Source organism: Carassius gibelio, chromosome A4, assembly GCF_023724105.1.
Source record: "Carassius gibelio isolate Cgi1373 ecotype wild population from Czech Republic chromosome A4, carGib1.2-hapl.c, whole genome shotgun sequence".
NCBI classification, from domain to species: domain Eukaryota; kingdom Metazoa; phylum Chordata; class Actinopteri; order Cypriniformes; family Cyprinidae; genus Carassius; species Carassius gibelio.
Window position 1 is genome coordinate 20,958,362 of NC_068374.1, and position 17,432 is coordinate 20,975,793.

Here is a 17,432-nt window from a genome sequence, read left to right on the forward strand (position 1 = left end):
TATATAACTTTCTATGTCTTGTCTCTGTAATTCCCATTCAGTCAGTTCTTAAGTATGTAGATGCATCACTTTTTGCAGTGTTGTTTACTTCAATCTCTTCTTCTGCTTCTGTGAACCGTTAGGACCCATGGCAAACACATCCTGATCAACTGTAAAGAGGTGGGCCGCAAGCCTCCCACCTTTACTGATGCTTCTGTCATTGCCACAGAGCTGCTGGACTCTGGTTACGAGTTTGACCAGGGAGCCATAGTATTCAACCGATTCAGGTTTGAAACTTCCGCATTGCTGTATACTAAAAATAGAACAAAAAAAGAAATTGTTTGGTTTTGATGCTGATTTGTGTCCTCTGCAGGTCTGTGATTTCATATAAGACGGACGAGAAACCTCTATTTTCCCTGGACACTGTTGCAAGCTCAGGTATTGTTTCATTGTTGGACTGTATACCCCTCATGACACATTTAATAACATAATAATTGGATCACAATTTAAACCGCATTAAACATTTAAGAGAGGCCCAGCACGTTTATGAGCAGGAGGAAATATTGGGATGCATGACGTGTTGTGCCATTGCTTTTTAGTCAATATTGTTTTCTTTTTATTAAATAGTGTTAGTTGATTTTTCATTGGGCATCCTCATTTCCCCTATCACTTTTTAGATTTAGGTCGCATGTGCCATCATCTGACACTCACTCATATATATATATATATATATATATATATATATATATATATATATTTTTTTTTTTACATATCAAATATTTATTTTCTTTTTTTAACTGATTGAAAACATTTCAAGGCATCATTTCAGGACAGATGTATTATAATAGAGGTGAAAAGTGTGTGTGTGTGTATGTGTATATATAGAGATAGATAGATATCGATATAGGTATACAGTATATACACACAGTTGTAATAGTTTTATATATAATGTATACCGTAATATACAGACATGTCAATTATCTGCCAATTCATGAAAATAATCCGCTTAACAGTATTGGGCAGCATTTTGACATGAGTACATTCCCAAAAATATTGATGTACTATTGTAAGAAATGTTGTCCCAATAAATTAGTATATTGTTGTTATTGGTACAGCCTTTTATAATGCTTGTCTTTGTTGTTTGAGCTAACTTTAATATATTTGCCGGGTTCGAAGATGTGATCAAGTGACGCTGGAGCACAGTCGATCATTTGCCATGTGTTTTTGTTCAGAAAACATGGGCATCTATGATGACATCGATGCTGATGTGCTGAGGAACTATCAGGAGTTTTCTCTGGTCAACATCATCTACTTCGGGCTGAAGGAGTCCACCACCAGTGAGCAGAGTGCCAGAATGACTGCTATGGACAATGTCATTTTAGATGTCGTCTTCCATTCTGTTTCAAAAGACTTTAATCGCCTGTTTCCTATATTCCTTGCTAAAGTGTGAATGTCACCTTATGTTATAAATTATACTTGAGAATTCTTATTTGCTGTTTTTTTTTTTCCTCCATCAGCTGAGATGATAGACAAGCTGACCCTGACCTTCAACCGAACCCGCCAGTCCGTCATCACCAAGGAGCTCATTGAGATCATTTCTGGAGCCGCTGCACTGTAAGATGTTTTTCCTCTTATTTTGCCTGTCTTTTACCCTCATTATTACCCATGAATGCCATTGGATCTTCCTCATCCATTCATCCATTCATTCTTTCTTCGTATTGGGTTATGGTTTAACCTTTTCTTATGCCCTGTTCTGTTTCGTCCACATCATGTTTATATTTCTTTTAATTTTATTAACTCTTTTCATGTGTGGTATTTGCACCTCTAAGGTGTTAACACGCACTAATCTAATTTCCATTATTCCCTCACTGACCTTTGATAATATGCATGCATTCACCATTCACAGAAACTGAGGCATGAGCGAGGTAACGTCCTGCAGCAGACTTTAGGGTAAACTGTGTGCTTATAGAGAAATACCATAGACAATAGATTTTAGTGTTCCTGTTTTCTTTATCAAATGTTTTGTTGCATCTGGTGTTTTTTTTTTTGGGTTTTGGGTTTTGCTCAAAACAGAAGTTCATTTCCACAGAACATTAGTAAAAACTCCATAAGTTGAGTAAAAGAGCTTTACTTCTTGCTAGAGGATGGACACACTGATTTCTAGTCTTATTGGTTAGACTTGTAACATACTCTGTATTCAAGAACATTAATGCAAATGCTTTATGCAGAATGTTTACACCAACATAAATGTTTGTTGCAACAATTGCATTCAGTTTGTCTGTTCAGACCGATGCTGAAAAAGAAAACAGCAGAGGGTCTGAATGAAATCACAGTTCCACTCTCTGCCAGTAGGTGGAGTTTGTTGAGCAGCAGAAATACAGCTGTAAACAAGGACCGCTATGTGCAACTTTCCACAACTTCCTCCACTGTTCACCGTAGCTCAGCACAAAAGTATTTTCGTGAGCACTACTGGGTTGTAGTTTTATGTGATCACATCGGCTCTGTGCAGGTGACCAAGCAGGGCAGGCGCAAAGGTTTTTGCCTGTAGTGCATTAAAAAAATAAAATAAAAAAAAAATAAAGCATCTCTGTAAAAAAACAACAAAAAAACGTTTCATTGATGGCATGCAAATGCTCACGTCAGCTTTACAAGATGCATTAACAGCTCTGCATTCGAATGTGGAATTTTTATTGCAAGAATCTTGTCAACATTTGTTGTGGTGTTAACAGGCCTTTAGAGTGTAAATGTGTGTATATATGTATACGTGTATATATAATAGAATAGAGGGAGAGAGAGAGTGCTATAGATACTGCAGCTTAGATGGTTTGGTATTATTCTCTGTTCTTGACATCTACTTTACGCATGTTTTATATCATGTCCATGACTGATTTTTTTTTTTATTACAGATAAAGAGGAGCCCTGTACACGGTCAGTGTGGTTCTGGCACACGTGCTCTCCAGTTCAGTCACCTGGTGTAGAATTCTATTCATATAAATATATATGTGCTCCTGTTTGTACAATATTTGAGTCAATAAACCTCTTACAGAAAAAACACCATCCGTTTGAGTTCTCCAGTATATTTCTAGTCTATGTACCGATCAGCTTTGATGTCTTCTTAAAAAATCAAAAAAAAGTTTCCAGACTCATGCTTGTTTTCCATTGGAATTAAAGCTTGTGAACTCTTCTTTGAAGCCATGGGTTTGGCTGCACTGAGAGGTTATCAATACACCGAGCATTTGAAGAGAAGACGTCTGCCAAAACAGAACACAAGGTCAATCCTTCCAATAAACCATCTCTGGCGTTTATGTATTTGGCTTAAAACAGTATTAAGTTACTCTGAGCTGATTACTGATAAACCCAATTGACTTAACGGCATCCTTATTGTTCCTTCTTATAATTGCCAATCAAAACAAGTTTAGCCTCCTTGTTATCCATTTGAAACTCAAGCCTGGCCAGCCACCACAGTATCAGATTAAATGATCGTGCTGCGGTGTTGGGTGTCTGGATCCATGAAAGGGTGAATTTGGGGGTCACTGATTGTAGAAGAGGGTTTGGTCTATTAAAGTAATGAACAAGTAGAAAGTTTGACCATATGGGTCACTCATGTATTATTTAATCAGCTGCCACTGGAGCTCAGATTCTGATGGTTATCATCTGAGAGCTGATGTGCATCACCATACCCAACCGTTTTTTTTTTTTTTTTTCTAAAGACATTTTTATTGAGTCCTCTTGAGTTCATTATTATTTTTTTTAATGTAAGAATATAAACAAATATTCAGTGCAGTATCGACAATCAAGCATATTTGTGGAGAAAAAAAATTAGTATATTTGTAGCATTCCATTTTATAATTTGTTAGTAATATAAGCATACGATCTGACTTTTTAGCATAAAAAAGTATTTAACTTTAAATGTACTTTTGTGTAAAAGTGTTTCTTTCACAACAGTTTCCACAGTGGCGTTTCTTTGTAAAAATATTAAATCCAACTTCTAGATTTTTTTCTGAGTAAATCATATAAATTGATATAAACTTTAACTGGTTACTTTAATTCTCCTGTAGTGTTAGTATTATGGTAGGCATAAATATATTAAATACAGTACAATTATTACCTTTACAATAAATATGTCTTAAATATATGGATGACATAAACAAATCCACACGATTTACAAGGATTTTCTGTACCAAATGAATCGCATAGTCAATTTTCTGGGCAAATCCTTATATGACCCTATTATAACAATCTGAAACATAAAAAATAATATTTAATATAATTTATTTAATGCACGTTATAAACAGCAATACAGCCCTAAGATAAATTTTCACCTGAGCATACAGTATGCCACTTATTATTAATTTCATTATTATTAATGCCATGTACAAAAACAATAAATACACTGAGATACAAAAATAAATATTTAAAGGTAAGAATTCGCCTAAACGAGAATGGTTGACTTTGATCTAATTACTGACTTTTTATTTATTACAAATTCCACTCGAACATGGAAGAACACAATTATTTTATGAACACAAAGATTTGTTAAAAGTAAATACTCAAGGCTTTACAAATCATCATCATGATTCTACACACCGTCGAAGTGCACTTCACACTACACACGTCTGCAGGTGATGTAATCGAGCAGGCTATAATCGACCAGCGTCTCCGCTCTTCTGCGCATGCGCGATCGATTGCTCCACAATGTTTCGCTCTGGGAGTAAAGATGGCGGCTCCAGTGGAAGAGCCAGTGTCCCTATTAATGTGAGCCATCGAAACAAAGCCTTTCCAGGCGCAGTGAGAGCGGAGAGATGTGTGAGAGTTACACGCGCTCGCTGCTGCGTGTGTCCGTGGCGCAGGTGTGTCAGGCGGTGGGCTGGGACGCGGTGCAGCTGAGCGCCTGTGATCTGCTGTCCGATGTGCTGGAGAGATACCTGCAGCAGCTGGCCCGGAGCTGCCACCGATACTCCGAGCTCTGTGAGTCGATTAACTCTCTTTCTTACCCTGATAACAGTCTGCGCTGGAGTAGTGTGCTCTAGAGTGTGTTAGTGTACACTGTTGATAGTGTGGTTGTTGATAAGCCCCGCCCACTACAAGTGATGTAAGTATGCTAAGCTAACTAGCGCCCAAAATGTTGATGTTACTGTTAAGGCGTTAAAACTTTCTTAACGAACCACGTTTGGTCAGGTTCTTTGGCTTCTTAATACATTGTTGTTGTTGTTTTATTTTTTTGTAAGACGTTAGTTTTGAGGCTAGCCATCAAAACTCTGTCTGTATGTTTTGACAGCTGAACAGAGACTCGTTAGCTGTCTACTTAAATCAAATCAGTCGTTGCTTAAGAGACTATATGTTTCTGAAAATGGAGTGAAATAGTGTCTTTCTCGGGGACTGAAATGTTTGCTGCATGTTAAACCAGAGATAGTTTGTAAGGATGCAGAGTTTGGATTCCCACTTGTTGCCATAGTGATGATGTAAGCGGCAGCGTCATCTGTGTGCATGTGCGCAGCTCGTGTGTTCAAAACAGTGTTGTTCGAAGCATTCAGATGATATTATAGTATTTATTAATTCGTTGAGAATTCGTTTTTCTTTTTAATTTTGAACGTTTTTCTACATTATTGTGTTTTCTTCATTTCAGTTTCAGTTTTAGATATTTTCTTTTACGTTTATTTTATTCCAGGTAACACATTCACTACATTAACACATAGACTTTCTTGTATGTGAGTTTATAGAGACAAAACAACTATATCTGAATCTTCTTGTAGTCAGAATGAGAGTCAAAGAGAGAGAAAGCTTTTGTAAAGTTGTTTCTTTTGAAAGTATTATCAAATAATATTATATTTTTAATTTATCCCTTGAATTCGTTTTTTATTTTTATTTTTTATTTAGAGTTTTAGGTATTTCATTGCATTTTTTATATATTTTTTTTATTATGTCAATAATGTTTTTATACATTTTTATGTCAGTTTCTGTTATGTTTGTACATCAAGTAAAAAATGAAAATGAGAAACCAGCTGATTTTTTTAAATTAATATTTCATTTTATTACAGTTAGTTTATTTTTTTTTTTCATATATATATGGAATATATACATTACTAGATTAATGTTTATTAATCTATTAATTAATTTTGTATGCTGCACATCTCTTTTCTTTCAGATGGACGGACAGACCCTGGACTGAGTGACGTGGATCAGGCTTTTGGACTTTTGGGAGTCACTATAGCCGAACTCGAGGACTATGTAAATAACATGGAGCCTGTCAGCTTCCCACAAATTATCCCTCAGTTTCCCATCAGCAAGAGCAGCGTTCTGCAGTTTCCTGCTTCTGGCTTCGAAACAGACGCCCGTGATGCCCTGAGAGGCGAGAGGAGAGACTACATCCCAGAGTACTTCCCTCCGCTCATTTCACTGCAGGAAGGTACGTACCAACGTCACTATAGAGGTGGAACCGAATATATGCAAGCTTCTAGTTCAACAAGATTAAACAGTGTTGAGCTGCAACTTACTGTTCATGACAGTTTGATGATTTATTGATCGAAAAATGTTTTCAAGAAACTAATGATAAATCATCTGGCATAAGTTGTATATATGTGTATGTATGTGTGTATATGTATATATATATATATATATATATATATATATAGTGTGTGTGTGTGTGTATGACTATAAACTGTACATTACAATTGTGGATGTGCTGATCTCAGCTTTGTTCTGCATCACTAATAACAAATTTATGACATGAATATGTCTAACACACTATTATTGATAAAGCAAAATTTTTAACATTCTGCACATTTCTAATTTCACACAATGTATACTGTTGTGCTGCCCAATATTGAGTCATGTACTCATGCCAATTTTGGTGTGTGCCCATATTGGCTGAGTCCCGTCCCATACAGGGGTGCACATAGGAAGCTGCATATCCCAGTGCTACAGTCCTTCACTCTCGACCTATCCGGCTCATGTCTCTCAAACACAAACACACACTCGTCTTCTCATCACACACAGCGGAGGTGGTGCCAGTGGGTGGTGGAGGGCCGGACATGATCAGGGTTGTCTCGGGTCGTACAGGAAGCTCTCTGGCTGTGAGGTGTGTTCATGGGTGTTGGTGTGTGGGACACAGGAAGGCTGTAGTAGGCTTTGAGCCATGTGTGTGTGAGAAGCTGGCGGAGGTCCGGCTCGAATGGCAGACATCCCAGGTGTGTGTGTGTGTGTGTGTGTGAGAGAGAGAGTCCAGCCAGGGCAGGGGGTCTACTGGGCTTGGAGCCAGCGCTCAGCTGGATGCCCCTCTGCCAGAAAAAAGACTCGGGGTCTCTTTTTCTCCCTCTCCTCCATTTCCATTTGTTTCTTTATTCCCTGTTTTCCGTTTCTTCCTCATAGATCAGTTGGAGACCGTATTAAACTTGGACACACTCGCACACCTTCATGCCACACATCTACACGTGCTCTTATAAGCAAACCAGACAAAAGTTTAAACATACAGTATATTCTTCTGTACTATATGTGTTTCTCTCCATACCAAGAAAGTTATGGAGCCCCACTGTGTGTTTGAGTGTTACGAGCACAAATGGATTTTGGTGTGGTTTGTATTTTATATTGCTTAAGGAATTTTTTTTTTTTACTATTGTTCGTGATTAAGCTTAGTGATTTAAACAAACCCCTTGTATAAAGTTTAATTGTTGACATGTAACTCATCTTGCGTTATTCTAAACAATAAATCCCTTAGAGTTACATTGAAGAAATTTCCCGAGTCACTAAAAAACAGAATATAACAGAGAATTTGGGGAGGCTGATTTGTGCCAGTACGCCCTATAGCAAATCCATATCAACCAGTGTTATTTCAGAATTATTTATATGCTATTATAGTTAGCCACTATTATATTTTCAGTTTTTAGTTTAGTTGGATTTTGTCATTTTGAATTTTGTCATTGTTTAGCTTTATTAGTAAGCTCTTTTTTTCTTGTTTTGATAATAATCTAGTCCGTTAGAATGATTCTCTTCTGCAGTAGCATATAAAGCCACAGGTTGGCGCTGTGTGACCACAAAGTTGACTGAACGTGTCTTTTCTGATTTTCTCCATGTATAATTCTCTATTTTAATTTGATTTAAAGTTTTGAATATTATTCTTAGCCTAAAATCTGCACTGTTGGTTGCAAACAGTATAGACACATACGTTCAAAATGATTTTGGAGTGGTTGCTTACTGACCCGAGTCAAAATACCTCATTGAATGATATTCTTGTCCATAGATGGCTCTGGTCAGGCTTTTGTGTGTGTGTTATCATTCTCCTGAGGAAATATGTAAGACAGACATTTCTCTCTAACAAGCCACAAAATTTGAGCTGGTGTTATTTATGTCTGTAGTACAGAACAATTGAACATTTATAGATACTGAGATCAAACGCACAATGCAAATGTGCTTTTAGAACATACTAATTTGGGATCAATAATTAGTATAATTTTGTGATTTTTTTTTTGTTTTATGACAGTAACACAAATCCTGTGGAGTTGTTGTCATTGCTGCAGTGGTGGGGTCTCTCTTGTTTATCTCTATTGTGTGGGAGCATATTGTTGTCCCGTCCTGAGGGAAGAAGGTAATGGGAGGTAGAGAGAGCGCGATTGCATCTGTACACTGAAATTACCAGCGATCAGACAGGCTGATAAAGTCTCTCCGTCTATGTAGAGAGAGAACAAGATTAAGATGACTGCTCTGGAAATTTACAGCTGCAAAATGAAGCTACGTGATTGGACTGCAGTTTTGATCAAAATGTGTGGCACAAGAACAGGATCCTGTAACTCCTGTTGGTCTTTCTGCTGTCCTTACCAAAAACGACTTGATAAGTTTCCTGCATAATTTGTCTGTCCATTCTGACAGAATACACATAGTTTGTGCATCATGCATACGACTGTTCTGCTGCTGTTTTTTCAGTGTTAGAATGGCTTTTGTTTGTGGAAAGTTAGAGTAAAGAAGTGATGCTCTGCTGTATTTGTATTTAAAAAACAAAAAAGACAATCTGCACTTCAAACAAACAAAATCAAACCTGTCAACTTTGCGTGCTTGCTTTGTAGCTCCTAGTTTTTGTTGCATTGCATGCTTTGCTTGCAGTTTTGGCAGCATCTTTGATTATAACGGGAGCTGCTAGTTTACTTGCATTGCATGCAGCATAGATAGTTTAGTTTATAATAATGGGTGCTGCTGCTGATACAACATATAAACCATTTTATTGATTTTATCAGACTTGACCTGTTTTATTGCACTTCATGCTTACAGTATGTTATGTTTGTTAAAAATAAAGGGATTCTAGTTTTGTCGCATTACATGCTTGATGCTTAACTGAAATATTAATAGTTGCTGCAGATTTTTTTTCACTGTATGAATGCACCATAGATAGTTTTATTAATTATAATGGGAGCTGCTAGTTTTGGTCACGATGCATGTATACAAGCATATATAGCTTAGTTGATTCTAATAGTTGCTGCTAAATTTGCATGCATTGCATCCCTTCCATAAACAGTTTTATTCATTTTAATTAGCATTGTTAATTCGGTTGCATTGCATGCATGCAGTTTTGCTTGTTATGAGAGTTGCTAGTTATTTTGGATTGTATGCATGCATCATAGACAGGTTTGCAAGAAATGGGAGCTGTTAGATTGTTGCGTTGTAATTGTGCAGCTTTGGTGCTAATGTTTGCAGTGCGATTGGTCACATTGAATGCATGCATGCATCATGTAATAGGAGTTGCTTGGTTTATACCAAGTCATTAATACATTGGTAGTACTGTTGCACTGCATGCATGGATTTTAGACAGCTTTTTATTGATACTAACAGCCACTGTTCATTTTGTTGTATTGCATGCATGCATGTATGTGCAGTCCAGATAACTTTGACATTTATAATGTGTGGTGCAGTTTTGCAAGCCTTAGTCCCGTTGTGCCATTAACACAATCATCTCATCAGCAGAGCTAGTTTTGTTGCATCACATCACATCGCTCTCTCGAAGTGAAGACACTGTCATTCTCCTGGTCCAGGGGTGCTGATTATTTCCTCAGTCTCTGCTAGCGTGTGCTGTGCCTCTGTTAACTTACGAATTGAGCAAGCTCTGTATTTGACTCGCTTGGTTATCGGCTCTTTTCAAAGCTTCACAAGGGCGTAAAATGATTAGAGGAGAGCCTGACAATGCATGAAGAGATTTGCACAGTTTCCGTAGATGTCAGGTGCAGCCGTTACACTCTAAAAAGAGAAAAGGATGAATATTAAAGTCTTCCGTCTTTTCTCCTTTTCTTCCGCCGCGACATTCACATCTTCTTTAGAGAGAATAGGGCCCAGGGCCCCCCTCTGATTGGTAAGGGCACGCTCCCGTAGCCAGGAGAATCCGACCTGATGATGAAAAGAATTTTGTCTTTTAAGTATAATAGTCATTACTGTCTCACATTCTCTCCGTCTGGCTCTCTCAGGTCAGCCGTACTCTGTTTTTAAAGAGCTGATGTCTGGCCTGAAATGCTTTGAGAACATATTTGATTTTAATGTCTTGTCAACTTATTATAATTTTTTTTTCAATGATCCTAATCAGCCAGAAAGGTTTTATTTTTTTTCCTAATATATTTTAAACATTTTTTAATTAGCATCTAAAACGAATATACAAAAAAATGTGTATGTGTGTGTGTATATATATATATATATATATATATATATATATATATATATATATATATATATATATATATATATATATATATATATATTAGTGCTGTCAAAATTAGCGCGTTAACGCATTCGATTAATTTGAAATATTTAACGCGTTAAAAAAAAATAACGCAATTAACGCGGTTGCAGTTTTTTTTATTTCCAGTTGTGGCCTTGTGTGTTCAACGTGCAAAGAAATATGGATAAGACCAAGGAAGGACTTTTAGACGGAAAGTTTCAGTATAAAACTCTGCCGGATTACTCTTCAGTCTGCCACAAGAAACATTACTCTTCATTTAGTCTGCCACAAGAAACAGCAACATTAAAATCATGAACTCAAATGTCATTGTTTAAAAAAAAAAACAATGACTGTAACAGTGCGTAAATCAGACCTTTCTGTAACGCTAACGTTAATAAGCTTAAACGAAATAACGAAATAATTGTGTAGCGGAGTATTTTTTGTACACAGTGCCGCGAACTGTCAATCACCCCTGTACGCGTGCACTGTCCTCCTCAGCTGCAGCAACTTGCGCTCTCTCTCTTCATCAAGCTTTAAAACAAAAAGGGGACAAAAAGATCATATTGTCTTTGTGCATAGGCTATAGATTAATTAGATAAATGAATATCTAAATTTGTGCCTTGCCGTCTACGGTATTTTTTTTAGAACTTAGAAAAAAGATGCTGCAGCCAATGAGCAGCCAGCGGGGGCTGCAGGACGACTCAACCTCCGCAGACAGTTTTTAATGTTTATCAGACAATAAATACTCAAGATTTTGCTTTAGTATAACTCACAACGAGTTTCACACACCTTCTCCGGCCACGTTGAGTTGTTGACAGTGTCTTAACAGTGGGAAAAGCGACACACGCGCTATTCACTTGTATAACTTAAGGGTGTATGGGTAATGTAGTTTCTGCTCTGGGTGTGATGAATTAGGAAGCTCGCATTGTGAAGGGCGCTCTGAAAATCGGCAGTGCAGGTAAAAGATTAAAACCTCTATTAAAACAGATGTCCAAATGAGCGTACCGGTACGCTACAAGCACGTTCTGGGCGCACGGAGAGGTGGCGGTATGCTCAAGAGCTATATTTGGAAGTGGCAGTACTGAGTACCGGTGCATACCAGCCCACTTAAAGCACTGGCAATGACTATACTTTGGAATTTTTTTGCAGTCCACTTAGAATTCAACATGGAAATCATTTTTGTTTTTTATTGGCATTGATTGTTTTGAAATTCAAATGGTACTTACATGCCTGTGTTTTTATTTCTGTAATAAATATGGCTTTCAAGCCAATAGTTAATTTGGAGAATATTGATGGTTTATTGCAGGTATGTTGTTTACATGAGAAAATCTGTGTTACAAGTTAAACAAAAATTCCAATAAACAATCATATTTTGAATTTAAATAGTTTCTTTGTCTTGAGTTTACATGAATTATTTACATTTTACATTTACATATCCAAAAAGTTTCAGTCTTTTAACTGCGATTAATCGCGATTAATCGCGATTAATTTTAAAAATTTGTGCGATTAATTAGTTAATTTTTTTTAATCGATTGACAGCACTAAATATATATATATATATATATATATATATATATATATATATATATATATATATATATATATATAATATTCATGCATGATTTTCTACATAAAATAATTTTGGGACCAGCAGGTTTAATGGGCTAATGCAGAGACAATTTTAACTTCTAGAACGGCCTTTTCTGTCATTGAAACATGCGGAACGGTTCCAGATTGGCCACTGGTACCCTATCGGTAGAAAAGTGGCTTCGGTGTGCTGTTTATGTCTGTCTGTGACACTCTCGCTGATGTAGTAACTCCTGTATTATCTCTCTCCCCTCTTCTTATCTCAATGTATTTCCCTTCCTCGTCCCCCTTTCCCTCATGGAGAGAGTGGGCTATCTGCTCTTTGTAGTTTTCTGACTATTTATGTCGGACAAGGTCAGAATCGTTTAAACTTGCCTGGCTTCCTCAGACCCAAAGATAAGATGAGAGCAGAAAGGCTTGGGATCGATGGAGGAGTGCAGATTTATTCTCCTCTCTCTCTTCCGTTCTCGGTCTTTGTCTCTCATCTATCCTACTTGCTCTCTTACTGAGGTTTGGCGACGTTGGATCCATTTGTCTTTTTTACTTTCCATCCGTCGACCCCTTTAAAATACTGTACCTAAACAGGCCACTTTGCTCATCCAGATCAAATCAAAGAGCAAATTAAAACGCTATCAAATAAATCTGACAGACAGCTCGTACTTGTGAGACCAGAGGAGAAGCCTTCGAGAATTTCCATGTGTTTGGAACTTGCTTAAATTAATGGTTCACTCCAAAATGAATATTCTATTGCTATTTACTCACCCACATGCTGTTCGAGTCTTTCTTTCATAGAACACAAAACGAGACGTTTTGAAGAATGTTCATGCTGCCCTTTTCCATACAAGTGGAAGTGGATGGTGAACAGAGCTGGAAAGCACTGAAAAAGACACAATTAAAAGAAGTCTATATGACTAAGGATCAATATTTCTACATTTTCAAAAGTCCGGCCTTGTGTGAGGAACAGATCAAAGCTGAATTTAGGCTAATTATTTTCTCTTAAATCTCAGTTAAAATTCCACACTTGCCACATTCTGAAAAACGAATTATGTTTTGCATCACTGAAAAAAAAAAAAAAAAATGGGTATTTTGGACCACTTTTTTTTATTAAATGTAGTTGAACTGTTTAGGGCTGCATGATTAATCAAAATAAAACAGTAATTTTGATTATGGCTCAGTGTGATTACAAAATCGTAACCGCTGAGATCTGTTTACACAAATATAGCATACATTTTGTATATATACCTCTGTGTTTGTGTAATAATATTATTTTTATTAATTATTATTATTTTGAATGGAATAAATGAATAATTCAGTGACTTGTTGCCACCTACTGGTGCTTTTATTGTAATTTTGTAAAGTATAATTTCATTTATTCTAATCATTAAATACTTCAGAATTCGAAAAATTAATAAATATAAGTGTACGAATTTCATAAGGTTTTTATTCTTCACAGCAGACATTCATATGGGTTTTATCAACATGAGCACAACTAAATGATGACAGGATTTTCTTTTTTTTTGTGCAAACTCTCCCTTTATATGTGTTTGTTAGGTGCTGTCGACTGTGCTCAGTGTGTGTGTGTAGAGGGAAGCCTCTGGTCTTATGTTACTCTGTCGTGGCTTTATGATAGATGGCTCAACCCAACCCTACTGCCCCCTGTCACAACCGTTTACCTCCCCCCAGTTTGTCAGCTTTGTGGATGAGAGAGAGAGTGTGAGAGAGAGTGTGTGTGAGAGAGAGAGAGAGAGAGAGAGAGAGAGAGAGAGAGAGAGACCGAGACCGAGAGGTCCGTGTTTGCTCGTTGCCACTTTCTGATTGACAGGTCTGGGATGACTCCCTGCTGCACTGGGCCAGGTACAGCGAGCCTGTCTTGAGTGTGTGTGAACGGTAGACAGACAGGAGCCGGCTATTGGGCTCGGTGGAGAGGTCACCTGACCCAGGATCAGTCCTGGAGAGCGTGCTACCCTCCTCTGCCCAGGTGTGCTAACACAAAACTTGTGTGTGTGTGTGTGTGTGCAATGCATTTCCTCTCCTATCTATTATTCCCAGTACATTCTCACAGGTTTCTCTGATAATTAAGTGAGTTGAAGGCATTTTTGCGCCCTCCTCTTTGAGATCTCCATAAAACACATAATCCATTCCATTTTTATGTCTCCTAAAGAATCATTTGATTCTTTTGTCATATGTTCCCATTTTGTCCTTCTGTCGCTCTCGTTTCATTCTCCATCTGTGGGGCTTTTGTATGCTTCGTTCCAAACTTGATCCTCTTCATAGGTGAAGCGCTCGTGCAAGTGTAACGTCTGCCGATACAGGTATGAACAAAGTTAAACTTTTTTGATCTCTATAAAGTTTCATGCCATGGCATGATAGGATTTATCATAGCTCCAAGTCAGAACTTTCTTTACAGGTGTGTTTAATGCGAACATATATATTTTTGTGCACCGTTTTGAATAGGGATGCACCAGTTTGAAACATTGGCCAATATTATAAATAGTAGAAACCCAATATTACAAATCTGTATTGCTATTTGTGAAACCCTGAGCACGTCTGAACAGAAAGAATGGTTTAATGGACTTTTCGGATCAGTGTTTATGTTTGTTGATCATGTATATGTACAAACGTCCAGGAACTTATACATTTGCATTTCAGTGATTTATTTGCATTTAACAGTAAATGTCGCCGTTTAGAATTAAATTGCGATCAAGGTATAGTCATATAGCTGGGTAACAGATAGCAAAGTCACAATTGTATTTTTCGAACCACATAAAGTTTTTGTTTTCGAGTGCAAATGTCTGTTTGATTTCATAGTAAACATGAAGTATTATTATTATTATTATTATGAAAAAAAGAAATCAGCCTTGTTGTTGAACGCTGCTGTGCTCTTGGTCTAATAAAACCTATGCAGATTTAAACAAATAAATAGAAACACACACATTGTGTTGCAAATATAAATCTTAAAGCTTTTTGAAAAAAAAGTGTCTTATAAATGCATGAATGTAAATTAATAAATAAACCGTTTTTTGTTGTTGTTTTTAACCCATTGTTGTGCATTTAGAAGCTGTTCTTTTCTCAATACCTTCTTCGGCTCATTTTGCCTAAAAACATTTTTTTTTATTATTAATTATATTTGTATTTAAAAATGCTCAAACAATTTTTAAAATCTAAGTGAATTGCATTTAGTAAAGATTCATTATCAAATATTGCCAGAGAAAATATTTATAGTGAATATTGTAAAATATTTATATTTTCTGTTATTTACTTTATTCTTTTTTATGGAATAATTATTTTATTTTTAAATCATTATTTTCTTTGAAGTAGGCAAATGTTATTTTCGTGTTTTATATATATATATATATATATATATATATAATATATATATATATATTTTCTGGTTGGGGGGCCTCAGGGAACGTGATTGGGAACCACTGTCTTACTCAACTTAATGTCTTGCAATACCTCTGCCTCCTTTAGATGGCACTCTTGCACCAGCCAACCCCTTTCATCCTTTCTGTCTTTCTGTGTATATGTCTCTCCCCTTTGCTGTCTGTCTGTCGTCAGCGCACCAGACATATTCCACGTGTTTTCTCGGGAATCTCTTTTTTTGCCTTGTTTGCTTCCATAGAAATGTACTGTACAATGACGCTCTGCAGCGGGTATTGACCTGGTCCGTTGTCCTCCAGTTAAGCGTAGGTGTCATGTGATCAGCTTTGAGGGCCACCGTGGATCTTTCTGGCATTATGAAATGAAAGACGGGCTCTTCCAAGCCGTGACTCTGGCAGAAAAAATGCTGTTCGCACATTTGATCGCCGCTTAGACAAATACATATGTGTCTATATAGGCCAGTAAACAAATATAGACCAAAAACAATATTCAAATCATAAACAAAACACTGTTAATTTGAAGGCGATCAATTTGTTTGTGCTGTAATGACAGAGACACTCTACTTTTTAGAGAGAGTTTGCTACAGTTATCTCTATAAATGCATCCCCTTTAAAACACCAAAACTGAAAACTATTAAAACACAAATAAATTAAATGAATCTTAAAAGAAGACTGAATTAACTTGGTTAACTAGGCTAACCTCACTAATAAACTAGTTGGTTGTCGGACCATCCTGACCTATTCCTTCGAAAGTTTTGATTTCAGCCGAAGTTTCCTGTTCTTCTTTCCTGAAATGAAAACTGTTTGAGAGTAGTTTAGAAGTTTGTGGATATTAGCTTCTGTTGCTGTTGGACTTGGTGAGTTCAGGTCAAAGTAGTTTTGCCGGGGCCACTGTGAGTGTTTGTGTGTTGAAACTCTTTTAACTGATGCTGTGTGTAGTGGGCTTGGTTCGTCCGGTGGATGGGAGGGGTAGGAATGTGAATCCTTCCCCAGAGAGGGTGACAGGCTTGCGGGCTCAACAGAACTTCTGCCCCCGGTCCCAGGGCGCCAGGGTGGGTCACTGTTAACCCCGGCTGAAATAGCCAGTTCCTGAATGTATGTTTGTGTGTTTGCAGACAGTGCAAATATTTTATATTATTTTGCCTGGCAGTTACTATGGCTTTGTCACCCTAAACCTTTGTGATTAATATAAAATATAAAAAACATAGTGATCTGACAATAAAAAGTTAATGCATTGTTTCCAGAATTTATGAATGAAATGCATTTACCATGCAGAATACTGTTCTTAATCTTTTTTTTTTTTAAGTTGTAAAAATCTGCCAAATTCATTTTTAAAAACATACTTTTTTGTATCAATATTGCAGTATGGTGTAAATAGTTTTAGATATATTTTATTTTTGTCATGGAATTTAAGATACTTTTTAGATATGATTTGTAACTTTGAACTGAGTCCAACCGAATTGTATCAAAATTGACTTATTTTCAGAGCAAATATTTAAGTTGTTTGGATTTGTTTAGTGTTTAGTTTCTGGTTTCAGAGTAGAATAAATGTGTATAAAACAGATTCTATGAGATTCATCAATTAAAAGCCAATAAAACTTCCAGTATCAGGCAATATGAATTATGCATGCTTATTATAAGCATTCAGTCTAAAAATATATGTAAATATTTGTTAAAAGCATTATTCATAGTGCTAACAATCTGGTTCACCCACCAATATCAAGTGTTACGCTCTAAAAGTGTGTTACAGGGGTTCACTTCTGTGTGTGTGTTCAGTAATTGGGCTCTCTTACACA

General features: G+C 36.7%; 2 protein-coding genes across 5 annotated transcripts in view; both read left to right on the plus strand.

The window, feature by feature from the left end:
* LOC127972841 (ATP synthase subunit gamma, mitochondrial-like) overlaps positions 1–17,432 on the plus strand; it is a 42,183-nt gene that overhangs the window by 1,263 nt on the left and 23,488 nt on the right. Inside the window, exons 5-9 of one of the 4 annotated variants that reach the window (XM_052576668.1) lie at positions 123–266; positions 353–417; positions 1,212–1,316; positions 1,497–1,593; positions 2,886–3,033. In XM_052576668.1, the coding sequence (XP_052432628.1) occupies positions 123–266; positions 353–417; positions 1,212–1,316; positions 1,497–1,593; positions 2,886–2,889 (415 nt within the window). In that variant the 3' untranslated portion in view covers positions 2,890–3,033. Of the gene's footprint in view, positions 1–122; positions 267–352; positions 418–1,211; positions 1,367–1,424; positions 1,426–1,496; positions 1,598–1,885; positions 1,914–2,885; positions 3,034–17,432 lie in introns of those variants that run through there. The other 3 variants (XM_052576667.1, XM_052576676.1, XM_052576669.1) reach the window with 3 other exon arrangements.
* LOC127972737 (transcription initiation factor TFIID subunit 3-like) overlaps positions 4,683–17,432 on the plus strand; it is a 47,697-nt gene continuing 34,947 nt past the window's right edge. Inside the window, exons 1-2 of the mRNA XM_052576487.1 lie at positions 4,683–4,947; positions 6,125–6,385. Of these exons, the coding sequence (XP_052432447.1) occupies positions 4,782–4,947; positions 6,125–6,385 (427 nt within the window). The 5' untranslated portion in view covers positions 4,683–4,781. The remainder of the gene's footprint in view (positions 4,948–6,124; positions 6,386–17,432) is intronic.